Raw genomic sequence first — 27,086 nt, 5'->3', positions numbered from 1 at the left:
GACTGAACTTTGGAAGTGATTTCTTTATCAAAGATCAAGATCAATTGTATGCTGGTGAGTAAGTCAAATATAGTTGAGGGAGCTGAGCTGCTAGTTCTTATTAGGCTTTGCTAATACAGTAACTGTAAATATCTCCTTTTGACATAGATATATGGGCCAGGGTTCATATTTAACAAATACATCAGTGTTTTGATTTGTTCTGTGGTCTGATGCCATGAATCCTTGCAGCAGAGAAAAACGTGCTCTGTAATTATTAATTATCCAAATTTCATGGGCCTTCTAAAGCTTGTTTAATGTGAATAATTGCTTAGTTTTAGCATGTGTGCTATCATCACATGTTTCATGTCTCATGGAGAAATATACTTTTGGAAATGTATATTTAATTATTAAGTGTTGGCATTGATTTGCTGCTGTTCTTTTGTTGAGAAGGTGCTTTTTCTCAGTATAAGCAGTTAATAATTTGTTTTCCAAGACAGCTAAAAATCATATATCATCTAATATAAAAAGAATGCTTTTTGCATTTTAACATATCCGAGATCAGGATATGTTTTTTATAAGATGGCATCATAAATTCAACTAAATATGACGTTCTTGATTCAACTAAATTTCAAAGAAACTAAAATAGTATAAGAAACATAAACACAGTAGAAATTATTTCACTTTAGAGCCAAAAGTAAGTTAGTACCGTGGTTTTAAAAGTGATAGCACAACAGTTTGGCAATAGCTTTTAAACTTTAAATATTCATGCACTTTGACCCAGATATTCTACTTCTAGGAATTTATTTTATGTAAACACGTACAGATATGCATATACCCACATGCATATGTTGCTGTATTGTTCATAATAATACAATGGTTAAATAAGTTATAGTATGTTTATACAATGGAATTCTATGAAAGTTGATTTCAAAAGTTTATGAAGGTTCATAGGCAAAAAGTGAGGTAGATCTATTTGTGCAGATATGAGAGATGTACCAAATATATTTCTAAGTAACAAATGCAAGATAATTAGTAGCATATGATCCAACTTTGTACATATTAAAAACAATAATTAGTATGTGCACAGACACAGAAACCTGGAAAAGTATGTACCAAACTCTTGAGGTGGGATTATTTTTGGAAACTGGTGGGTCTAGGGAAAATTTTCATTCAGGATTTTATGTGTTTAGACCTTTTTCAGATATGTATATTAATTCTTCCAGTTTTTTTTTATTGTGGTAAAATACAAAATACATATAACAAAATTTTTATATTAATTTTAAACAAAAAAAATGACAAAGATAGTTTTTAAAGTGCTAGCCCTAGATAAATAATTTGAAAAGGTTTAATCAGTTGCTTAAATCAGTTATTGTTTTCATTGATTTTTACTTTAAATGTGGATTCTTCTGACTCAGTGCTGGGAGCTAAATGTAACAGTAACTCTCTGTGTCACCCAAATTGAGAACTTTCCTGTCTCTGTCCAAATCTGGTTTCTGCCTCTGGTCACATTTGCTAAGATGGCTGCCACTGGTACACCAGGACCATTCCGTTTCTATATTAATACACTTTCTTATACCAAGGAAGGTAAATTGAGTTCAGTTCAGCAAGCATTTATTATAGACCTCCTATGAGTTAAGCACAGTTTAAAGGCTAGAGAAACATAGATGAAAACACAAGAATCTTTTATACAAGGTACAGAGGCAGCATAGGAGAGGGAGCAACAGTGGATGGAGCCTGGCTACTAGGCACTGTCAACAGCAGGCTTCACGGAGGTGGTGAAGTCTGAGCCATTTTGAAGGATGGCTAGCTGTTTGCTATATAGATATTCCAGGCTCAAAGAAACAAACAAACATACATGATTTGTAAGCGCAAGGGAATGTGAAATGCAAAATTAAAATTTCACTGCTCCTCCCTACCAGCACACAGAGTAGTGCTAAAATTAATCTGATATTCTAATGTTCCAGAATTTAATAGTTGGTGCCTCTGCCTTAATTTAAACTGTTAAAGTGATTGGTGTCTGCCGGTGTCCATTCATCCGTCCACTTGTCCTTCTGTCTGTCTATCTAAAGTAATGTCCTAATAGTGAAGGGCCCCTGGTCCTTAAAGCCCAGCTGTGCCTCTTATGTATGATGTCTTAACTACTTTATAAAACAAGCCAAGAATAGGAGCACTTACTATAAAACTGTTAAATAACATTTTCCATGAAGATGAAAATGAAATGGTTCAGTGTTGTCCCTAGATGTGGGGATATAGACACTCTCTTACCTTGCTGGTAGGAATGTTATTTCTTTCATTAATAATGGTATTGGACATTTGGAGATGTGTTCATTATTCATTTGTGTTTCTTTATAAACTGCCTGTTCATTGCCTAATATTTTTTAAATTGGGTTGTTCATTTTTTTTTTTGTATTTATTTACAAAATCTTTTTTTTTTTCTTTTAATCCTAAGGATGCTAACATTCAGTCTCCTTACTAGTTATAGGTCTGTTCAGATTTTCTATTTCTTCATGACTCAGTTTTGGTAGGTTGTATGTTTCTCAGAATTTATGCATTTCTTTAGGTTATCCAATTAGGGATGTATGATTACTCATAGTAGTATCATAATTTTATATTTCATGGCATCAGTTATGTTTCTTCTCTCATTTCCAATTCAGTTACTTGAGTCTTCTCTCTTTTTTTCTTAATCTAACTAAAAGTGTCTCAATTTTGTTGATCTTATTGAAAAACCAACTCCTATTTGATTTTTTTCCTGTTTTTTTATATTCTCTAATTTGTTTATTTGTTCTCTAATCCTTGTTAGTTCCTCCTTTTGCTAACTTTCGTTCTAGTTTGTTCTTTTTTAAGTTCCTTCAGGTGTAAAGTTGTCAATTTGAGATCTTCCATAAAACTAAAAAAAAAAAACTTTTGCATGGCAATAAGCCACCATGTCAAAAGACAAATGACAACTGAAAGAAAATATTTCTAGTATGTCTCAGATATAAAGGGTTCATATTCTTTACACATGAAGAACTCTTAAAAATTAATGGTAAATAAGCTCAGAAACCCAGTGGAAAATGGGCAAGTAATAAGAACATTCACTTTACTTATAAACAAACAAACAAACAAACATTAAATGGCCCTTAGATCTTCTGTAAAGATGTTTAATCTCATTAATGGTAAAAGAAGTACAAATTTAAAGTACAGTGAGATATCATTTCTCAGCTACCAAACTTGAAACAGTCAAAAAACTAGACAGCACACTCTGAAGGTTAGGCTATTGGGAAACAGGCATATCTATACATTGCTGATAGTAATGTGATATGATAAAACTCTTTTGGTGGAGAATTTGGAAGATGTAACAAAATTAAAAATATATTCACTTTTTGATTTAGGAGCCTCACATGTAAAAATTTACCCTGAGATACACCCTCATCAGTATAACATATATTTACACAAGGCTCTTTGTCACATCATTATTTATAATTGTAAAATATTGCAAACACTTAAATGCCCACACATAGGATAGTAGTTGAATAAACTATGGTATACAATGGAGTGCTCTGCAGCTGTAAAAAAGAATAAAGAAGACCTCTAGTAGCTTATATAGAATGATCTCTAGGACATATTGTTAAATGAAAAAAGCATAGTGCAAAATGCATGTATAATATGCTACTTTTGTATATGAAATATGGGAAAATGAGAAAATAGACACGTATCTGCTTATTTTGCAAAAAGAAATATAAGAAGGATAAACCAATAACTGAGAAGATAGGTTACCTATAAAGAATAGGTGGAATTAGAGTAGACATCATTGTTGGGGACAGTGACAGACACATCTTTAAGTTTACCCTTTGGAACTGTCTTAATTAAAAGAAAACTTTTGCTCGTCACATCACTGCTGACAACAAATGTGTAAGTTTTCTACATCAAGCAATTCTCCATTTTTCTGCAGACACCAGTTAGGTATCCTACAATTTAATTCAGTTCTGACACTATCTGGAGTTATTGCAGACTCCACCAATTAAGAGCGCATTCCCACAGGACTGCCCCCACCTTCAGATGCCAATTGTAAGTAGTGGGTTTCCCGTTACCCACATTTCTTTCCAACTTGGCTCTAAATTGGGATTCCCACGACCCCCTCCTCAGGTTTGAAAATTTGCTATAACAGCTCACAGAACCTAGGGAAATACTTAATTTACTATTACCAGTTTATTATAAAGGATACAAATGATCTGCCAGATGAACAGGAACATAGGGTGAGATCCAGAAGAGTCCCAAGTCCAAGAGTTTCTGTCCCTCTGGAGTTTGGAGTACTCCACCCTGTTGGCTTATGGATACACATTCACCAACCTGGAAGCTCTTCAAACCCCCTTTTTATGGTTTTTACAGAGGTTCTGTTAGGTATGCATACTTGATTAAATCATCAGTGATTAACTCAATCTCCAGCCCTCTCTCCTCCCTGGAGGGTGAAGGGTGAGGTTGAAAGTTCCAGGCTTGGTCTTTCCGGTGACTAGCCCCCATCCTGAAGCTATCCAGGAACTCAGCAAGAGTTGCCTTATTAGAACAAATGATACTTCTATCACTCATGGAATTGCAAGGGTTTTAGGAGCTCAGTGTTAGGAACTAGGTAAAGACCAAATGTATATTTCTTATCAAGTCACATAACGTTTAATCTGCAACATTGGGAGGGACCTATGGAATATGAAGAAAAATAAGTGAGCCTGTGTTATTCAGTAGAATAATATAACTATACCAAAAGGGGAAGAGGTGAGAACTAACCCAAATAGCTTTTGAACATAGTGCCTTACCTCACTCTAAGACAAAAAGAACTGCAAACAAATATTGAACTCTAGTTATAAGATTTATTTTTCATAGTTATATGAGAGTAATTTCAAAACTACTTTTCATTTTCTAGAATATAATGAATAAGTAAAATACATTAAGGATATTGTGAACTAGGTAGCTTACTGTTAGAGAAGAGAGTTACAAATAGAAAGGGGGGGAGATCAGAATTGGAGTTGGAGGTATTAATGGGAACTCGTGGTTTTTAATATATTGATGGAAATAAATGTAGGTATGTGTGAATATTCATTTATATTTATATTTATATTTATATTTATATTTATATTCTTTTATCCACTGAAAGGACTTAGAAGAAAGATACCACAATAGCCCTGAGCACTCCTAGTTCTAAGATCTTGGTTTCTAAGTACTATTTTCCATTAAGGACTCCTTGGAGAAATGTATAATTCCAATTGGTCATTCAGGTGGAGTGCTGAATTCTTTTGTGGCCAAAGTGGCAATCAAGTAACATCAGCCCTTATATTTAACAAAAATAATTAATAGAAATCACCTAGACATCCCTTTTCAACAATTAAGGTAGTGATAGGTTATCCTACAGAAGTGAACACTTTAAGAGCCAGGAACTAATGAATGCAAATGTTTAATCTTTCAGATATCCACACAGAAGCAGTTCAAGCTGCACTGGCAAAGCATAAAGAACAGAAAATGGCTTTGCCCATGCCAACCAAAAGACGGTCCACATTTGTTCAGTCTCCTGCAGATGCCTGCACGCCTCCAGGTAGGTTTATTAGAACCTTTCTCTCTGACAATTGTTTCTGAAATTAGTTCTACTTTTTCTTTTCTGCAGAGAAGTGAGAACTCTTTCCTCATCAGAGGTATATAAAGTCCACACTGAAGGTGGCAGGTTTTGGTTGTTGCACTATAAACAACACATAAAAAGAAGCCTTAATAGTGAAGCTACTTTAAGAAGTTTTTTTCCTTCTGAATTTCTGGCATATCCTCGTTGTAACCCCCAAACTCATGTAGCCATAAATAGATACAGGCTAAAGCTTAGGATCTGAAAAAGTCCTGCTATGGTTAAATAGCAGTTTTCATTATCATCCAGAATATGACCCAAAGTCATATATTTCCTTAACAAATTTACACTCCTAAATCAGATGCTTTGTCTCTGCAGTAGTCATTGGAGTAAGTAGATTTAGGACAAAATTTTGTGTGTCATTAAAGATGGTGGGAGAGCCATCATGCGAAGTTGTAATAAATTTGAAAATTGTATATGTGTGTTTATGTGTATGTGTATTAATGTATTTTATATACATTTATATATTTTTAAGAATCACTTTCTATAATGAGGTTATGCGATCAGTTGGGAACTAAGTGTCTTTATCCCATCCCCATTCCTCAGGCTCAGAACTTACTTTTTCTAAAGTAAATTTAAAAGTTACAACTTCACATTTGAGGAGCAACTGGAACAACTTAAAGTTTTCTTATTTATTCAGAAGCTTTCTCAAAGTTTTTAAAACCTTAAAAAGAAATTTAGATGAAATCCCAGCCAAGATCTCACTATAGGCCCCTGAGACTAAAGATAGTACATCTATTTTAGAGCTTCCGTGTAGCATCTGTGTCCCTACTGTCATGTTACCGGTTAATGAAATCTTTGGGTCAAAGAACTTCCCCATACTGTTTTGGTCTAAACTACTTACCATCTCTTTTTGGGAGATTCCCAGGAAGGTTACATTGCTGTTGTTGACTTTGATTCACAGCTCTCAAGTTGAGCTATTCATACTGATCTTATTCCCTGGTCCAGGTGCATAGTAATAGTTTTCTAGATTTGGGCTAACTTCTCAGAGCATTTGGGTGTGCTGTGAGCTCATTAACTGCGTGTGCTTTTTTTCTTTACATCTGTGGTGTCAATGTGTTTGAAAGAGAAATAGCTCTGTGGCTTCAAGTGTTTCTCAAAACGTAACACAGGATACCTCTAGCAGATCATCACAATGAGACATTTTCTGTCTATAATGGTGCATACTTCCAGCCCACTCATTCAAAATCTTGGATGATTTCCTTTCCTCATTCGCACAACACCAGTTGGGCCTTCATGGACAAAGGGGGCTCTCATTTAGTAGCTATTCCTTGTTGGCAGATCATGCTGCAGCACAGCCGAGAGTTCATTCGTAGCAAATGGCAAAGGGTAGAGTGCAGTTCTTAGAAACAATCCTCTCCAGAGCTGTATTAAAGAAATGCAGTTTCAGAGTAAATGGTCTGCCCTCATGGCCTAGGGTTAAATGTGAGAGTGCAGCAAAGGATCTTGGGAATGCTCAGAAGGAATGGAAACCTTTTTTATCCCATTTTACAAAAGTCATTGCCTGAGGGGAATTCACCAACTCTAGAAACAAAATCATGGCTGTTCCTGGCTGAATGAGACCATAGTCCTTTGGAATTCACTACAGGTCTCTGTATTTCTGAATGGGAATGTTCTATTCTGTCTACAACCTTGAAGATATGGTATAAATGTTCTTGATCACCGTGCATGTTTTAATAATTTCATCATTGTAAAGATTCAGCCCTCTCTCTTAAGACCTTTATTTATCAGAGCAGAATAATAAAAAGATTTCCTCTCCATTTATCTCCTGTTCTGAGGATCTCTAAATAGTATATGAGAAACCTTGATGTGCTCTTAGGGACATCAGTGTTGTCATTTCAAATAGAGTTCTTTCCCATCATGAAGGAACATGGAGAGCACCCTTCGTAGTGATTTCTCACACACTGCTCACATGAAGCTGGATCTTGATGCACTTGGTCAATAAATACACACTTGCCTAGGACAAATACTGTGAGGGAATATGGGAAAAGCTGTATCATAAGGTGTCTGTTAGCATCTTTCATTTTGGGAGATGGAATTTGCTGTTCCCAAGTTAGGATTTGGAAACCATTCTCTCCAAGCTTCTGAGAGACACCATTTAGAGACTTAGCTGTCTCCTATTCCTATTACAGTTTAAACTTACATCACTGTCTCCCAGAACCTCTTACAGTCTGACCCAGGCATGGCAGGTAGGTTTCATCTTGTCTATTTACTTCAATTTTCCCTGAAATACTGGTGTTTAGAAGAATGCCCAGGCTGCACTGAAGGGATAGGGAGGAAGAAGAGAATTGACATTAATTATTGCCAGTTAAAGGCTGTTTTTAAAAAATCAGGTTCTGGGCAGCTATAAAAATGACCTCCCTATGACTTTGCTTCTAGAAAAGTTGTGCCACTCTTGCAGCACAAAATTAACCTCAAGTTTCATAGTATTTTAGTTGTGTTTTTCTTTGTGTGCTGAGAGGTGACACCCACCACACATGACTCTGGTCAAGGATGTTTGACCTGTCAAGGCTCTCACTCTACATGTATTGGCCAGTGTGAGCCTAGTTTCTGGGATAACTGCTTGAGCACATTAGCCAGTCAGCTTCTTTGGGGGAGGGGGCAGGCACTCAGCACATAATATTGAAATTACTGAATTGATGACAATATAGAGCTATTTTTGGAGAGATTTAATAACACGGATTTAAGGAGTAAAATATGTCATAAATCTTAGTATTATATAGTCTGGAAAATATGGTTAACAGTTGGCATAGGAAATAATTTGTCCTTTATTCATAAATCATGCTCAAATAATAAAGTTTCAATCAACTTAAAATTTGCTTATTGATATTACACTGATTTCTATCTTGTAGATTGACGTTTTTTAATTCTCCAAGTTGGTAGCAATCTATGATTCTTTTAGTGTCTGTGTCCTTTTTCAGTCTTTTAGACTGCTTGAATTACTGCCATCCAGTTCCCTTTATGTGCTGAAATCATTTACTAATGTCATGAGGCAATTACCTCAGCTCTTTCTTTGTGGGGGTTCTTTGTATAACCCTATTACTCATTCACAGGGATAAACACAATGCAAAAACTGCAGCATATATTTTTCCCCCTCTAAGCTTTTTCTGCACCCATGTGGACTTACCCTACACTGCATTCCGAGGGTAGCCGAATGACCATATTGACCACATAATGACCCAAAAGCACAGTAAGCTATTTCAACTGGCTTGGGTAGAATGAAGCTTAAATTTAGACGTCTGTCTCACACAGGGCCCTGCTTGAAAGTGATTGTAGTAGTAATTCATAGGGCCAGACAAGAAGAATTTTACCTCTCTATTTTTCTTGACACCTGTGGACAGACTGGGGCATTGTTATGCTTTTAGCGTATTTCAATAATATACTTTAATAATTACACCATATAAAGGACTTTCACATACCCATGGCTGCCCTGCCCGACTTACCCCTTACAAGAGCTCTGTGAAGGAGGAAGGGCATATTTCATTAGAAATGGTTCATAGTCATCTAGGGATTTGCCCCAGGTCAGACAGCAATTATACATCAGACTCAAGTCTTCCTGATTTTGTTTTTCACTCTACTGTCATTTCATGTTTGGGAACTCTTTTTTTACTTCATAGATACGCACGTATGCATGGCATTGAAATAGGTATTATTCCAAACAAATTGAATAGCTATTGCCCTCTGAGAGCATATAGCTCCAAGCATATACCAGTCAGTTAATTTGAATTTAAAAGAGATTACCTGCCTGAATTACCAACTTGGGGAGTTTTTCCTAAGTATTCTAATTTTATTCAAAACTGCAAAGTAAACAGCTGGCAAATCAGACCTCTGAAAATGTACTCTAATGAATAGATTTGGATCATTTTAATAGCATACTTTTATTATTGGTAAGGGTTACGAGCAGTTGTCCGTAGTTACTTGGGAAACTAGTAATATTTAATATTCTTTAAGCCAAAGCACAATAAAAACCCACTTTGTCAGGCTGAATTTGTTTATTTCAATAGCTGGTTGTAAAATTTAAGGTTTGCCAATAAAAGTAATTTTATATTTACCATTAATTGAGTATCTGCTGTGTTCTAGTCAAAAGGCTAAGTGCTTAATATATAGTTTTTCATTTTTAGTTCTCTTGATGATGATCCTCTGTCCCATTTTACAGGCGAGAAAACAGGTTTAGAGAGGCTCAATAACTTTCCCAGACTTCTGTTTCTAGATAACCTGAAAAATTTCTCCTAGAAATGGAAGAAATAAAACTTCCCATTAGAAATGCTGGATAAAATGCAACCAGCTTTCTTTTAAATAACATGCAAGGCTAAAGTGAGCACAATCACTGAAAATCAGAGTGGTGAGATAGGGCACACTTTGGCTCCCCTGGGGTGAAAGAGGCAGTAAACTAGCGACCTAAGTTTTAGTTACCATAAGGGTAGAAAAGATAAAACCTTGGACCTATGTAAGGTTGGAAGCTAGACTCGAGATCCCTGGAGAGGCTTGTATGTTCAGCAGAAGAGTGTATTTGAAAAAATTAAACTGCCAAAGATGTCGGGGTAGCTTGCCTTGTGCCTGGCCTTGGGATAATGGGCACAGGGACCTTCTCTAAGAATCTGTGGTCACTGGATACAAGATTTAAGTTTCACTATTGCTCCTGGTAAGAACTAGCATTAAAAAGTGAACTACGTAAAAACCTCTGGCACAAAAGGTTTCTGGAAGGATATAATCTCAACCCAGGGACTTGAGATTCCCACAGATAAAGGTCCGCCGAATATGAGCAAACAGTTCAAAAATAGAACACACTCACTGTGAGAGAGAATCCATAGGTAAAGAACAACAAAAAACAGAATGAAGACCCCTAGAACCAATTACCCAACATCCAGCAGTTAGACTTTAAAAGCACATTCCTACCACTTGGCATATTACCTCTTATTCTACCGTATTGTTAGTAAATATATTTTTGTTAATTTTGGAGTTTTAACAATTGCTGCATGTTTGATTTAACTTTGCAAATAGGCAATAAGTGAAAAAAAAATCTCTCACCTCAATATAATTAGTAATGTTAATTAATTTTGTAAACCATTTTTTTTATAGATCTGGGGAAATACCTAGAAAAACAGTGTCTGGAGATCCTTTATAGGTAGAGTGGCTCTGGAGTGATTATTAATAGTGAGTTTGCTTTCTCTCAGAAGTATCCTTTTTGGATGTTAATGGTTTGACAACTCATGGACCTCCTGCCAGTTAGGCTCTAAATACTGATTTTCAATCCCAGCCTTTCTCTGTGTATAGAGACAGATTATTATGGGATGCTGAAAATCTCTTGGGTAGTTCTGAAAGTCTCCCTAAGGCTTGTCTGGTAAATCAGTACCTGCCCTGGTTGGGCTTTGTGCTAGATTAAGCTGCTCAGAATTGTAGTCCAAGGTAGGCTCAGTTTGGCCTGCACCCAGAACTAACCTTTTAATCTTCTCTTCCATATATGCTTTTACTCCTAGGCTGCCCTTCTCTTGGGTCTCTAAAGACATTTTCCCCTAAGCTTCAAACTTTTATCGTGCCTACAGAGAAACTTCTTTTGCCTCCTGTTGTGTAGACTGACTCCCGGATGTTACCATCCTCTCACCAACGCATCATTTTCACCCCCATAATTCTTTTTAAATTAATTTTTTTTACAGCTTTATCAAATTATAATCAACATAAAATAAACAAATATTTATAGCATGTCTTTGCTAAATTTTGACATAGCAAAACCATGAAATTATCACCACAGTTAAGATAATGAACATGTCCATCACCCCTCCCCACTGCCCTGAGTGTTATTGAAGAGAAAGAGTTCGTCTACCCAGTGTAGCAGTCGAATACTAAATGCCAAGAATTGCAGTGGAGGAATATTGGCTGTTTTGTTATGAATGGCGCCATCCAGAAGAATCAGAAGCTAATGCTCAAGAGCTTGAACTCCTCAGTGGTCTACAGGTTACAGATTATATAGGCAAAATCACAAGACACTGAGGGTTGGGGGTACTGGGTTGCATTGGGAACTGATTGGTCAGAGTAGTAATGAATCCTTTCTTCAGGTCTTGAGAACAGTTCTAAGGTATTTTCTGGAGTCCCTCTGTCCAGTCTCATAGGAAAGTAGCCAAGGGGTCGTTCTACCTTAAGGCTCAGGAACTGAAACATAAGTTAGGTCAAGATGTTATCTTTAGCCTGCTGGAGGTCCAGACCATATAACCATTAGTCAGATCTGGGCTACTATCTTCTGCTAGGGTGTGTGTGTGTGCGTGTGTGTGTGTGTGTGTTTTGGTGGGGGTGATTTCTAGAGCATAAAGTTAATCAAAGTCCTAAGGACCCTCGGTTTCACAGGTTTCCTAATGATTCCTTTGTAATCCTGCCTCTCTCCATCACCATTAAGTAACCAGTGATCTGTTTTCTGTCACTATACATTTGTTCGCATTGTATTGAATTTTATATAAGTAGAATCAATATACAGTTGTACTTTTTTGGGAGGTGGGGGAAAGATTTGTCTTCTTTTACTCGGTGTAATTATTTTTGAGATTCATCCATGTTGTGTGTGTTAGTACTGTAGTTCATTCCTTTTTATTGATGAGTAATATTTTATCATATAAATATGCCACAATTTGTCCATTCAGTTGTTGATGGATATTTGGGTTGTTTCCCATTTTTAGCTATTACAAATAAAGCTCCTGTGAACATTCATATACAAGTCTTTGCTTTCATTTCTCTGGAGTGGAATGGATATAGTAATTGTTTAAATTTAATTTAGAAATTTATTGATTAATAAACATTATTTAGATACAATAAATATATTTTCCACCAAGAAGAGGGGAGTCTTTTCCACACATGGCTAAAGACTAAAAATGCTACAGTAGTTAAGAGCAGTTAGTAAAGTCAGGACTTTTCTTTCTTTAAAATAAGCAAGCTAATTGTTTATGTTTCCTAATTGCTTATAAATGGAGTTTAGGCTTCTGGTGATCAGTGTTAAAATTACACCAAAATAAAATTAAACTAAAGGGCAAACCATGTTTTCAAAATTATTTGCTGTTGTGTAGACCTATTATATTCTTAACATACAGGAGCTTAGGCAAGGAAGCTTTAGTTATGACAGATAGCAGTTGTGAATTCATGTTCAGCTGGAGCAGAATAAATAGGAACATGATAGCTTTATTTCTATTAATATTAATTTAATCTTGCCCAACCTTTTACTAATCCATAGCAATTTCCTGGGTGATAGTTACTTTAAAAAAATTGCCAAATAAACATATAAATATTTAAAGGAGCCCATTTTTATTTTTAAAAGAATGTAGTCCCAAGGCAGTGCTTACATTTTGTATCATCTTAACACATGATCAGCTTTAAGCTTTGCCCATTCACAGTTTTGTGTCCGTAGGTTAATATAGAGGGAGTTATTTCAGGAGGAGAAGGAGAACTAATGTTTATTGTTCACCTGCTATGTGCTGGCACTAAGGGGGTGCTTTCTGTACATTGTCTCATTACGTGGTCTCTCACTGCAGTTAGCATAAAGGTGAGTTTCCTTAGCATGGCCCTTAGCAACTCAGTGCTGTTCACTTGTCTAGCCTTATCTTTTATCCCTACTAGTTTTGTATTTTGTACTTCAGCTCATTTCTTTTAAATCTTCAAATGTGCTTTGTTTTCTGTCCCTTTCCAGCTTTCTCACAAACTGTTTCCTCTACCTGACTCTTCTCTCTCCCCACCTTTATGCTCCTTAGAACTAATTTTTACTTATACTTCTTGCCTTGGTTTAGGTCTCACTTCCTTGGGTGCCTGCCCTGAACTCCTATAAGACTCTTAAATTCTATTAGAGTAGGGCCTGTGTATTCTTGCATACCATTTTATTCCTATCAAATGTGTCTGGTGCTTAGTATTTGTTGAATGGCTGAACAAATAACCAGCCTTCTCAGATGGCTAATTTTATCCCCAAGTCATAAAGCTAGTAAGCAGTGGACCCTGGAGTTCAAATGGAAAATGGACACCAAGACCATGTTTTTCCACTACGCTAAGCCAAGCTGCCCCACAGTTGTAGTCACTAAACACTGTAAGGAGGACTGGCAGGCAAATGAAGTAATTGAATTGAAACAATACACCAAATTACATAATTGATCTAATATAGAAACATAATAAAGCCAGTTTTCCATAAACCTAATCATAAAATACTGCTCTTACTGTCTTTGGAAAATTGAGTTATTCTGATTTTAGACTTAATGCAGATTTAAAGAAATGATTCAATAAAGACAGCCTGTAAATCTAGTGGAGTTCATGGGATCCAGAGATGTATTACCCTGAAAATACTTTATTCTTAGGGTCAGATTCACCTGCCCCGTTCCTCCCACCCCCACCTTTCTTTGGCATGTTTGCAAAGACAAGTCTCTGTCTCCCAAGGTACAGGTAAAATGTTAGAATAATTTCTGGAAATTATGCAAAAACACTTTCCTTAAATGAAAGGTTACAGGCACTGTTACTTTTCTTTCTCTATATTTTCCTTTAGCCACTGTCCTTGTGCATTGTAGATCTCGTTCCCCTTTAAAGAACCTCTTTGCTTTATCTCCTTTGGGTCTAGTCATTATCTGCTTCTCCAGCCTAATCTAATGCCCCTTATCTCCTCAGTCTTTGTTCCATTTACACAGAAGGACTTGAAGTTCCCCACTGAAATTAGTGCCCCAAGACTGAAACCTTTGCTTAGTCTGTTTCTTAGCATTTGTTATATTCTTGTGTGTCTCCTGTGCTAGACTATAAGCCTCTTTAGGGCACTTACTGTCTCATAAGAACTCATATATCTCAGAATCCCTGGAACCTGACATAGTTCCTAGCATATATTGTACTTCTATAGTACACTGTAAAATAAATAAATAAATAAATAAATAAAATGTTGGGCCTCAGATCTTCGTCAATACGAGATAATAAGTTGGAGGTAGTCCAGAGCAGGAGGTATCAAGGATAAACTCTCTTACTCTGAACCTGCAAAATTTGACTTCTAGATTAAGTTAGTCTTTTGTGGTTTTCATTGCCTAGTGCTAACAGTGTTATCTCTTTGGCTCTTTGAACCAGAGGAGAACATGGAGTTATAGTTTTACCTGAGTTGCAGGAAAGTATTTGTTAGGACTAACTACAGAATACTTAATTAAAAAAAAAAAAAAAAAAAAAAAGAATGAAATTCAACCCATAGGCCATAAATTGTAATCCCCAAAGTAACTTAAAAGGGTTTGTCTTACATCAGACCAAATGCCCCTTTAACTTGTATGCCCTGTCAGTTTAGAGCCCTAGAATAAAATCTCTGACTTCTGCTTCCTTGGCTGTCCTGTATTTAGTTGAACTTTTCTTTATCTATTTTTTCAACATGCTTTTCTAATTTAGGCCTTAGTTTCCTCAAGTCTGAACCAGGCTAAATACAGATATCAGTGAATTTCTCACAATTCTCCTCTGAAAATTAAGGAGAGAAATGCAGATCAGTGTCCTCTCTTACCATCTTTGGAAAGCCTACCTGTGCCGAGTGACCAGCTGGGTTTCCCACTAAAACCATGACCGCCCTTCAGGCTAAGCATTGTTTCTTCCACATCAGTTTTCCAGCACCTTACTCACTGTTTGACATTTAAGTGGTTGGTAACAAAATGAGGTTTTATATCTTCCTATCATAGTCATTTCCATTTAAGTAGACACTAATTAATAAATACCTGTTAAAATCAGTGTAGCAACCTATCACAAGATTCTCTAATAGACTAAGGATTATATAAGCACTTGAGAAGTATTTGAACATAAGATAGGCCAGAAGAACTTAGATACTAATTAAGCTCAGAACAGAAAAACAATGAAGTTTAAATGTTCTAAAAGGGTTTTTAAAAAATAACTTAAAATTACCTGTAGATTTAGGCTGGTTTTTATTTTTATTTTTATTTTTTGCAGGCTTTGGTCCATAGACCTTTCCTTGAGATTCTGTAGAAACTTAACCTACTATTTTACCTTAAGAGTGAGAATGTTTTGCTGGTGTCAAAATTGAATGTGTGATCAATGAGCAAGAACTCAAAGCTCTCTGTTCTAGGCAGGATCGAGAACAACTTTTTTTCTAATTCCACACAGACACGTCTTCGGCCTCTGAGGATGAGGGCTCTCTGAGACGCCAAGCTGCGCTCTCTGCTGCCTTGCAACAGAGCTTACAGAATGCTGAGTCCTGGATCAACCGTTCAATTCAGGGATCGTCCACTTCTTCATCTGCATCTTCTACGCTGTCTCATGGAGAGGTCAAAGGAACCAGTGGGTCTCTAGCTGATGTATTTGCCAATACTCGAATAGGTAGGAGTTGGGTCTACCCAAGAAGCCCAAATTATGTTTCATTTGGCTCCCAGTATCCAGGAAAGAGTTTATGATTTGTATTAGGTTTTCAGAGTGGCCTAAAAAAATAGAATCAGAAAGATCATGACATTTAATGAGGCAAAGAAGGAAACACCAGCAATACATTTGGAATGATAGCTATTATCTGCATTGTTGCTACATAGTATTGCCCACCTGAAGCCATAGCTATTTCCATAAGCAATACTCAAGCTGCAAGATACAACACCAGTCTTAGAGCATGGGTTTATCTCTATTGAAGAATATTCCATCTGTTAAAAGGTGTTAAAATATAGAACATCCTAGATTTTCCCACGATTGTTTTCTACATTATCTCAAACAAAAGACATTAAACCTGAGCAAATTCTGCGCTAAGGCAATATCAGTGAGGCCTTTTTGTCTTTAGCACAAAGACTGGATTTATTGTCCTTGCTGCTGTGTTATTGCTACAACTAGAGTGTGTAGCCTGATGATGTTGGTACTCTGGAAGCTGCTACCTGCTGCCTGCCAATGCTTTTGTTTGGCTCTGCTTTATGTTTTTGTGTGTGTGTGTGTCTGTATGTGTGTGTGTTCTAAGAGAGTGTGACATCTGTAGATAAAGGTGTAGCTCGGATCTCTGCTTTTGCTTAATTGGTTGGTACACATTGCACTAAGTGATGTATATAAACATCATGAATCTGTGATACTTTTTTTCCCTTGACGATCAGTTGTATTCCGGTGTCTTAATTTTCATATCGGTGACCTTTCTATATCACTTCCTGTATATTTTGTTAATTGAGTTATGAAAAGAAAAACTTGGAAAATTTCAGTTCAAGCCTACAGTTTTTATTTAAAGAAAATAGCTACCTTGAGAGTATGATTGCCCACATTTAAAAACCAAGTGCCAACAGCAGTGACTTGTCCTGCACTCTTAACTCTGCCCTGTAACTCACTGAACCTCCTAAAGCAGCTGCAAGTGAGCATGCTCACCAACTCTTCTATTTGGGAGGTTAAGCAACAGCCATTGTTGAGTCAGGTTTTATTTTCACATTTGTCTAAAAGAGAGCAATTTCACGTCTTAAAAATATTATGCGATACCTAGTTAACTTTATCTGAACTTTTGTTTATAAGGTGATTTCATCTGACCTCGTATTTTTCCGTTGCTTTTGCTATGTGAGGTTATTTGTTTAGGTACTCACAAAAACCCTCTTATCCAACATTATTGCCTTTTGAATATTTGTTTACAAGAAGTAATTCATGTTTCTAGTGGAAAAATTTGAAAATACAGATAAAATAAAAATAAAATAATCTATAAACCCACTTCCCATGGATAACACTTAAGTGTATATCATTCTAGACTTTATTTGCAAATAAATATGTAGAGTTTTGGTTTTATTTTTACAAAAATGCACTTGTACTAAACATAATGTTCATAACCTGCTTTTCTTAGTAACATATCACAAACATCTGTTATAGCATTAGTATAGGATTATACTATTTAATGGTTTCAAAATATGCTACTGTATGGCTATGCCCTGGTTTATTTAGTCATTTCCCTATTTTGGACATTGAAGAAATGTCCAGTTTTTTGCTGTTCTAAAACTGCTGGAGTGAACATCTTTGAACACACAATTTTGTGCACTTTTATGATTATTTCTTTAGGACATATTCCTTATAAGTGGAATTGCTGGATCAAATAAAAATGTCTGTTTTTAATGCTTTGTTACCACATTATCTTACAGAAGGGATATACTGGAATATACTTGTGCTAGTAGTATATTTAAAACTTTAAAAACTATTAAACTAGTAATTACAGACTCTTGGGGCATAGGGACCTTACTTTCAAATTGACTTTAGAAATTTTTTATATTATGCTTTTTTCCTTTTTCATAGGAAACGTTTTAAATGGCTTTTTATTCTTGCGAATTGTATATTTTACTTTTTCTAATTTTTTTGTATTTCTCTTTATGTTTTCTTCTAAGTTTTTTGTAACACATCCCTATTGAATGGCTCTCTTTCAACTTAACGTTGCCCAGTTTCTTTATGTTAAGAATCCCCCAATTATATCATTCAATTTCTTTATATTAAGAATCACTAGATGAAGCAGAATACAAGAACACTAATCATGTTTAGAGCAAGGGAAGCACCTTGCCTGTCAAATAGATTCAGGTTACCTATGGGTTATTTTATCAATATTAGAAGTAGACTTATCTGGTCTTCTTCATCTGGAAACTTGAGTGATCTGACTGACTCCCAAGAAACTATTACTGTCTTCAGTGGAAGAAGAAATATTATATACATAAACCAACATAAACATGAAGAAATGCACAAGAGACTAGAATATTAGTATCCATATTATCATACTCACGTTGGTTTCGTTTTGAAGTCATTTGGAATTTTTATTTCATGATGGTTGTTTTTATATGACATTGGATTTCTACCATTCTTTCTGTTTAGAAAAGAATGTTTTTGAGAAACATTTGATATGGGATTTGATCTTACTAAGGCTACTCGAGTTCTTGAAAATAATAATTGTGGAAAGCTGATAAGCCCTGGCTTAACCACTTCCTCTCTTATTATATCTTGCTGGTAGAATTTGATTTAAAAGGTTGTTTTATAAGTGCTTATACCCAATTTACATAGTTTTCTCCTTTGTTAAAAAACAACAAAAGATTTAAAGATTCTTATTTTATCGTTACTGTAAAATAATTCTAAATTTTGCTTTCTTCCCTCTTAGAGAATTTCTCAGCTCCCCCTGATGTCACTACAACTACCTCTTCTTCATCATCATCTTCCTCAATACGCCCAGCAAATATTGATTTGCCCCCCTCGGGGATAGTTAAAGGCATGCACAAAGGATCCAACAGGTCCAGCCTTATGGATACAGCTGATGGTAGGGAATTCTTTTTGGTCGCTAAATAAGGAATTTTAATTAAACTGGAAAAATTCAAATTATAAACAGTAGCGCCTGACCACTCCAGTAGTAGCAGAACTATGCTGCAGTAAACCCACTAACACGAGTCATCTTAAATGCCTTCTTTTCAATGGTCTGTACTGTGGCAGCACTGACACTTGTTTAGGCTTAGTTTGTACTTTCAAAAGATACTTCGAACAAAAAATTTAGTATGGAAAAAGAAAAGAATGCTATAAGAGAAAAGGAAGATTAGTTGAAATCTTTAAGCAATATATTAATAATAGCACCATATTTGTTCTTTGTTGTCATAAACTTGTCACATACAAGTTTGAAATAGAATAAGACTGTGAGCAAAGGCCAAACATCATTAGAAATTAAAAACTCCAAAGACAGTTGAGGAACTAAAATATCTCTAAAATTAGTCCGTTTTAACTAACCATTTTTTCCCTTATAGGTGTTCCTGTCAATAGCAGAGTATCCACAAAAATCCAGCAGCTTCTCAACACTCTGAAAAGACCCAAAAGGCCTCCCTTAAAAGAATTTTTTGTGGATGACTCTGAAGAAATTGTGGAAGGTAGTAATAATAATAATAATAATACTAAAAACAAACATTTCTTAAGCAATTACTACATGTCAGGTACTATAGGATTTAAGGGTGAACAAGGCATTGTTTTTGGTTAAAAGAGTTCATAGTTCTCTGCTCTTTTTCTCTGAAGATAATTTGTATTTTAAATCTCAGATGAAAAATAAGGAGGGAGGGGAGAGAAGGGCAAAGAGATAACTATATAGCATAGAACTATCCTTGGAAATATGCTCTTTGAAATTACAAACTTTCCAAATAGATACTTTTTAAAATTATTTATATTTGACATTATATAGGTCTGTTTTCTGTAAGATAATATGGTAGATGGTGAAAAAAGTTCATAAAAATACTGTCACTTTTTTTTTCCTTCATGTTTACAGTTTAGACCAGTGCTGAAATATATACATATGAAAACCGAGTTTAGCCACTAAGTGTATATCAACTAATATAGGCAGTTGGAGAAGGGAAGAAATCACTTCCATCTGTGTGCTAAGGAAGGTTTCATCAAGAAAGTAGTAATAGTCAGTGATTTATTCATTCAATGATTTAAAAAATATTTATGGTGAAATCATATGATTTCTAGAATTTAATAGGAAGGATTAGAAAGGGAACGTCTGGGCGTATAGATGAAATGAAGCTAGGTGACAAATAGATCTACCTAACAAAAGTTTTTATCAAAAGACCTAAGCCTTGGTAGCTTTGTAGTTCATTTTTATGTCTTGTGACTAGTAGTAGGCTTTGATCACATCTGACCTGTTAATGCAGCTAGGCACATTAGTAGACTAGATTCTATGTTAGCCCTCTTTATGCAGCAGGAAGCAACCTGACATATAAGGTTAAGTTGAAGTTCTGTTTCTTGAGGAGTCACTAAACCCATTGAACTATGGACATCTTTCTCGATGCAATAATGTTCAAGGTGCTCATGCTAGTAAGAGCCTTGCAAGTCTTTTCAGCATTGTGTATTGACCAGGCAAATGAAGGTCAGGGTTCATTTGAAATCATACTGGAACAATTTTCATTGGCAGAATAGAGCTAAGAGCTTTTCACTAATTATAAATAGGTAAGAGTTGTTTATTTAAGTACTGATTACCATATGCCTTTGGAAGTCTGAAAGAGTATGCTCCAGGGTCTGCATTGAGGCCTAGTGCATGGCAATAGTGTATAGACCTTTATGACCAGAAGACTATGCCTACCATTTATACAGTCTGTAAAAATAAAACAATTTATTTAGAATCACCCATGTTCTTTTTTTTACTTAATCTGGTGGTTTAGGGTCTGGGAATATACAAAGTAGAAGGGCAGCTGAAATATTTACCTAAGGCAGTGATTTGGGAAGTGAAACTATTTTCGGTAGTTTTATGTCAGTAGAAAAATTAGCTCTGTGTGTGAATGTGTGTCCCCATTGTACTCTAAATATTCTTAGCATAGATTCTGTGTTCCTTGCACCTAGCTTTATTAGAAACAATGTTTGTTCAAAGAATGATGCATGCAATATTTATTTTCTCAGTGTTGATCACATCTGTGCACAGAATTGGCATCCAGTAAATACTCGACTTTTTTGTTATGTGTAATTTATCTTTCAAAAGAATGTGAGATTTTTTTTTTTTGCTTTTTATTATTTGAATACTTGTTTATTGGAGAAAAATAAGAGGACTTTAGTTTCATCTATATGAAAGAATGAAATGTTATTCACCTCCAATTTCTGAAATAACTATATTAATAATCTAGAACTTTTTTTTCCTCTCCCAAATTGAGCAACCATTATGTATTAGGCACTATAGGCACTAAGAGGAAAAAGAAGCATGCCTGCTTTCAAAAAGCTGTTAGTCTTAGGGAGAAAAAAACATGTACAGTAATAGAAGCCCTTGAGGATCCCTGATGCTTTAATAATGGTGGACTACCACATAGTGTGGGAACACTGGGGAATGAATGGCCAGGGACGGCTTTCCAGGGAATGTACTGTTGGAGCTGCATCCTGAAAAGGATGTGTTTCCTCAGAGACAAAGGGATTGGCCATATAAGATGTGTGCAGGGGTGCAGAGACATGGAAGTAACATTCGTGCCCATTACTGGTTTGCGTCTAATACTGACCCTGTGGTATAACTGTCATTGTCCCCATTTTACTGATGAGGGAAAACAAAGCTCAGATAACTCACTTCGTCTGAAGTCACACTAGTAAAAAGTGAATGTAAATTTGGGTTTCCTGACTCGCAGTTCAGTGCTTTTTCATTATCAGGGTCAGGGTTTGTTGCATTGAATATATTAAATATGATTTTACAGTTATGTGGGAAAACGAATTAAGGCCCAGTTTGTGGATTGCCATTTCTAATGACATCTTTTTTAGAATGAGTTCAAACCAGATAAAGGGAAAAGAATATATGTTTGAGATTAGAGACCTACTTTTTGTTAGTTAATATTTGTACTTATTTTGGATCTTAATTTTATAACCCATTGGATTTTGTTGGTACAGTACCTCAGCCAGACCCCAACCAACCCAAGCCTGAGGGACGGCAGGTGACCCCTGTGAAGGGGGAGCCCTTAGGAGTCATCTGTAACTGGCCTCCTGCTCTTGAGTCTGCCCTGCAGCGCTGGGGTACCACTCAGGCAAAGTGCCCCTGTCTGACTGCACTGGATGTGACAGGGAAACCAGTTTACACTCTTACATATGGTGAGTTTACTTTTCTCCTAATAGTTCTTCATATTTTCATGGGTGGTATTTTTATTTTGATATTTAGCAGTTGCTGATTATTAGGTTTCTGCAGAACTTTTAAGTTATTTTCATAGGATCCTAAGTTCTAAGTATACCTATTACCAAATATTTTCTTTTGTTAATGTGACATTTGCAAGCCCACTAATATTTTAAAAGAGCAAAAAGAAGAGACTTTATAGATCCACTGATTTTTAACATTAGAGGATTTTTAGGAAGACATGAGCAGGATTAATAGTGTATGGTAAAAACCATATAGTTTCATCAAAAAATTAAAAATTACTTTTTAGATCTTTATTATTTACTTTATCCTGAACAATCAGTTCTTTTCCATTTAGTTTTGGATTTTCCATTTAATTTTGCATCCCAGCTAAACTTTTTATTTTTCTTTTGTAAATGATCTTTTAAAGTAACTGATTTTTTTTTATAAATTCTTTTTAAAATAACTTTATTTATTTTTTTAAAAAAAATAAGAAGAATGGATTTAATCTGGACTATGAGATTTTGTACTAGTTTATTCAGACATTTTCCACTTTTCTCTTTACAAGTGGAACACATTGTCCATAGACCTAAATACTGAATAATTTTAGAAGAAAATTAGTTTTTATTTAAAGAATTATGCAGATTGAAATGAGTTTAAACCTTAGATGCCCATCTGAATGAGTTGTATGAAAAACTAACATCTATTCAAAATAACAAGATTTCTATGTTTTTTATAGTCTAAAATGAGAATTTCTAAGGGCGGTTAAGGGGAGGGAGGAGGGGGAGGGAAAGAATAGGCTTACTTCACCTCCCCAGAAAATAGTTTTTAGCATTCATTTCAGAAGCTGTATATTAATTTCATCCCTGTAACCCTTAAAGCAGTAGTTGGCCAAATCGTTGCATGTTTATTTAACATCTTTGAGTATGTCCATGTTTCACATGGTTAGTTTCCATTTTGTCTCTTTTCACTGAATACTGTGGTACGAAATACTTAATTATTTGAGTCACACTTTTGCTTTGCAGTTACTTCAAGTATCTAATACTAGGTATGTAAGTGATTCTTCACACAAAAGATTAGAATAATGTAATCTTCTGATTTTCAGTCCTGTGATAAAAAGTCATTTCCTTTCTTTAAATATGACCAGCTCACATCAACCTATTTCTAAAGATATTCATATTATTTCAGAAAAGAATTTGAAAAATTATCTAAACCAGAATGAGCTTCTGGTAATGTTTTATTTTTGTTTGGAGGCAGGACTGGCTCCTAGAGAAGGGTTTCGGGTGGGGATCTCTCTGGTGGGGGTGCTTGTCTAATGTGTCATTGGAAGCCGCCATCGTCTTATTAAATGTGATTAGGAGCTGAATGTGCTTTTGCTGAGGTAGGCCTGTATTTTTCTATATTGCTGTTTTCTTTTCTTTTTCCAGGAAAGCTGTGGAGCAGAAGTTTAAAGTTGGCCTACACCCTGCTTAATAAACTAGGGACCAAAAATGAACCTGTATTAAAACCTGGAGATAGGGTAATTATTTTTGTTTGTTTGTTTTAGGGAGGTGATGTTTTATTGCTTTCTGACATGCACATTCTGGACTTTTAATATACCACAGCACAATTTATATAAATTATTCTTAGAAAATGAAAATGATTTGGTTTTAACTCAGGTTAGCCCAATGCCAGGTGATAGTTCTTACATTCATAGATTGAAGGAAATTCACGTCACCTTCTGTAGCTGCTAATCAGTAAACTCTTGAGGTGCTACTGAAAGAAAGAAAAGCCTAAGTTTTTGTGGAAATAAATATTTTAATATTCAGACAACAAAAATATCAATAACATTTACTCTGATTTTTTTATTTTAAAAAATGTCCCATAAAATTTTTAAAGCAATTTTCTGTGGTTTTATGTAGAAAGAGAGGGAGACTCATGCTACTTGTAAGAAAAAACAAAGTGACATCATTTAATTTCTTTACATACAAGTGACATTTAAAAAATATATATTTTTTAATTTTTGAAGGTTTTTCCTATCTAAATATGATTACTTCTTACTGTCAAACATTATTTTTCATTTGGAATTTGTAGAATGAAAGACCAGCTACACAACAGACTTCTTTTTATGAGGCTCATGATTACAGAATCCCCTAAACTAGCCTTGTAAAAATATTTTTGCATCGTGGCAGAGGACTTGCAAAGAATGGCTTTTACTTATAAATGTGACACATGAGTGTTTCCTAGTTCTCATGGAATCCTAAGAAGATACTTCAATGTGTTTCTTGCAACATGGACACTTGTGTGCAGAAAGAAAATGCATTGTTTAAATGTCTTGTGGAGTTTGTATTTTTTAGAACCCTAGAAATTCAGAACTGAACTTATCTTGGGAGTAAGTTTAGAGAATTTGGAAATAAATGAAGGAAAACAAGAGTCTGGTGACATAATTAAGTCTCAAATGTTAATATATAAATATCAAAGCCAAGTAACAAACTCCACAGTGATAGTGACATGTATTTTTGCATTCCTTGAATAAATTAGGAAGAGTCCATTATCCTTATGATGTATTACAGGTGAGATCACATGTTTGAACATATAATAGAGATTTTACTATTTATCTTTTGTAAATGAATGAACTTTATGCCTATAATGGTTTCTGCCAGAATTGCTTATACTATTACCAAATGCCTTCATGCTAGAATACTTGCATTTTTGGTTTGACGAGTAAGGATTAATACAATGAATTTGTTAAAGATTAAGAAATCTTAGGTTGACCCTAAGGTGGTAATTGAGTCATTCAGTGCTTGTAGGCTCTCTATAAGAGAGGAAAAGCTTATTCTTTAATATACTGATCTGTCTGGAGAGATCCATTACATTTATTTTATTGCTTTAGCCCTACACTAAAATAAATCGCCTTAGATTTCACAAGTAATTAACTTACTACTTCAAGTGAGTTGTTTACTGCTAAATCACCAATAGAATTTAGTGAAAAATTCTTATTATGATGATCAATTGCATTATAGTTCCCAAAATGTGTCTAAATTAATCATGGGAGTGAGAGAGGTCTTTTTAGGTTTGTACATCCTTCTCATTAACTTCGTTTTCTTTAAGCAATTTAATAATTTGATTTTTTTTGTTCACAATAGATGTTTTATATATAAATGTATATCTTAGAGAATGACATTGAAAGCATTAGTCTTGTTTTTATTCCTCTGTTATTGAATGTCATTATGCATTTTAGGTAGCCCTGGTTTACCCCAACAATGATCCAGTCATGTTTATGGTGGCTTTTTATGGATGTCTCCTGGCAGAAGTGATTCCAGTGCCTATAGAGGTACCTCTTACCAGAAAGGTAACATTGCTAAATTTAAAAGGAATATAGCCTTATGTGACATGGTGGGCATTGGGTTCTTGGATCAATTGACTTGGTCACAACATTAGAAACACTGTTTTATTAAGTATTCGACTTCACTTTCTAAAAACATGAAAGTTGTAGAAAATTATTTATTAATATTTAAAGCTTTCATGAAACTAACATTTTCAGCTAAGATAGAATATTTCACACTTGATCTCCGCCAAAAAGCCAAGAAGAGATAAGATAGAATATTTATAGTATTATATATAACTTAAAAATCATGGAGGCTTACTTAACTTTTCAACAATTACCAGTTATAAAGAGTACCATCCTTGCATCAGAGACTATAGATAATTCACATTTATAATAGGTGAGATCTTTTGTAAAGGGATTTACTTTGTATTGTACAACCTAGGATTTTCATTAAGCTCATGGGTGATTCAGTGATGTTACTGCTTTAAGGTATAGGATTTTACTTTGCCAATACATCAGTCTTACTAAAATGAAGTATATGTAGCAAATTTCCAAATTTAACCAAAAATTTCTCCACGAGCTGTTTGACCCTAATTTTCTCATGCAGTTCATTATTGAGAATTGATGATAAAGACAAAATATGGTGGAGAATGTGGATTTACAGGAAAAAATTATTTTATGAAAGGAATGAAAAACAAATTGGTAACATCCCTGAAACTCTAGTTAATGGGATATAGTATCTTCAGATTGTTCAGGAAATTGTAGAGTTGTTCTTGTATTATTAAGTTAACGTTGTTTGTGTAATTTCATAATGATACTTTTAAGATGACATTTTAATGGAAATACCTTAGATTATATCTTTTGTTTTTTCTCTGCTATTATGAGGCTCAAATCTACCTCTTTTTAAAATAGAATAAGTAATGAGTACATAGATTTGGATATAACTGTCTATTCACTTTTATTGTAAATTTGGACCTTTGGTGTTCAGTTACATTATTTATTTTGTTCTGACCTGAACTGCCTTGCTTTTGGGTTTGGGGGTCTGGCTAGGTCAAGACAACTTAACCATGCTTGCATTTATTTCGTTTGCCTGAAATTAAAAGAAGAGCATTGCTGACCTTTGAATAAAATGGTCACATTTGGCTGGCAGAATTCATCAGTAGCAATGTCTGATTAATAAAATATTTGATTTGCATTCAGTAAATCATTGTATGGTTGAAATTATTGGGAAGGACATATTGTCACTGGATTTTGACGATTGCCAGAAAACAGTGGGATTCCATGAATGTTGTCACAGGAGTGCCAGAGTATTACCAAGTGTTAGATTGTAAGCATGGGGGAGCTCACATTCACTACTTTTCCATGCTCATTATTTTTTCTCCACAGGATGCTGGAGGGCAGCAGATTGGCTTCTTGCTAGGAAGCTGTGGTATTACCTTAGCTCTTACCAGTGAAGTTTGTCTTAAGGGGCTGCCAAAAACTCAGAATGGAGAAATTGTACAGTTTAAAGGTTAGTAATATTTGTACCTAAGTTATCAGTTATAAATTAAAGCTGAGTGCTTTAATTAGCTTTTTAACTTAATAATAGCTAAGTACTTAACATATATTTTCTTAATTAATTCTCACAATCTTATGAAGTAGGTACCATTATTATCCCCATTTTA

At 35.0% G+C, this 27,086-nt stretch overlaps 1 protein-coding gene across 3 annotated transcripts in view; it reads left to right on the top strand.

Moving 5' to 3' along the window:
* The window catches only part of DIP2B (disco interacting protein 2 homolog B), a 179,977-nt gene that overhangs the window by 107,875 nt on the left and 45,016 nt on the right, over nucleotides 1-27,086 (top strand). For 2 of the 3 annotated variants that reach the window (XM_016151835.2, XM_036236234.1), the window contains exons 4-11: nucleotides 5,414-5,539; nucleotides 15,704-15,916; nucleotides 18,669-18,824; nucleotides 19,300-19,419; nucleotides 21,899-22,096; nucleotides 23,543-23,634; nucleotides 25,336-25,446; nucleotides 26,809-26,932. In XM_016151835.2, coding sequence (XP_016007321.1) covers nucleotides 5,414-5,539; nucleotides 15,704-15,916; nucleotides 18,669-18,824; nucleotides 19,300-19,419; nucleotides 21,899-22,096; nucleotides 23,543-23,634; nucleotides 25,336-25,446; nucleotides 26,809-26,932 — 1,140 coding nt within the window. The remainder of the gene's footprint in view (nucleotides 1-5,413; nucleotides 5,540-15,703; nucleotides 15,917-18,668; nucleotides 18,825-19,299; nucleotides 19,420-21,898; nucleotides 22,097-23,542; nucleotides 23,635-25,335; nucleotides 25,447-26,808; nucleotides 26,933-27,086) is intronic. The other variant, XM_036236235.1, reaches the window with a different exon arrangement.

The sequence above is a fragment of the Rousettus aegyptiacus genome, unplaced genomic scaffold, assembly GCF_014176215.1.
Source record: "Rousettus aegyptiacus isolate mRouAeg1 unplaced genomic scaffold, mRouAeg1.p scaffold_m13_p_2, whole genome shotgun sequence".
Taxonomy (NCBI): domain Eukaryota; kingdom Metazoa; phylum Chordata; class Mammalia; order Chiroptera; family Pteropodidae; genus Rousettus; species Rousettus aegyptiacus.
The sequence above is the reverse complement of the archived record's forward strand: the minus strand, read 5'-3'. Positions and strand labels throughout refer to the sequence as shown.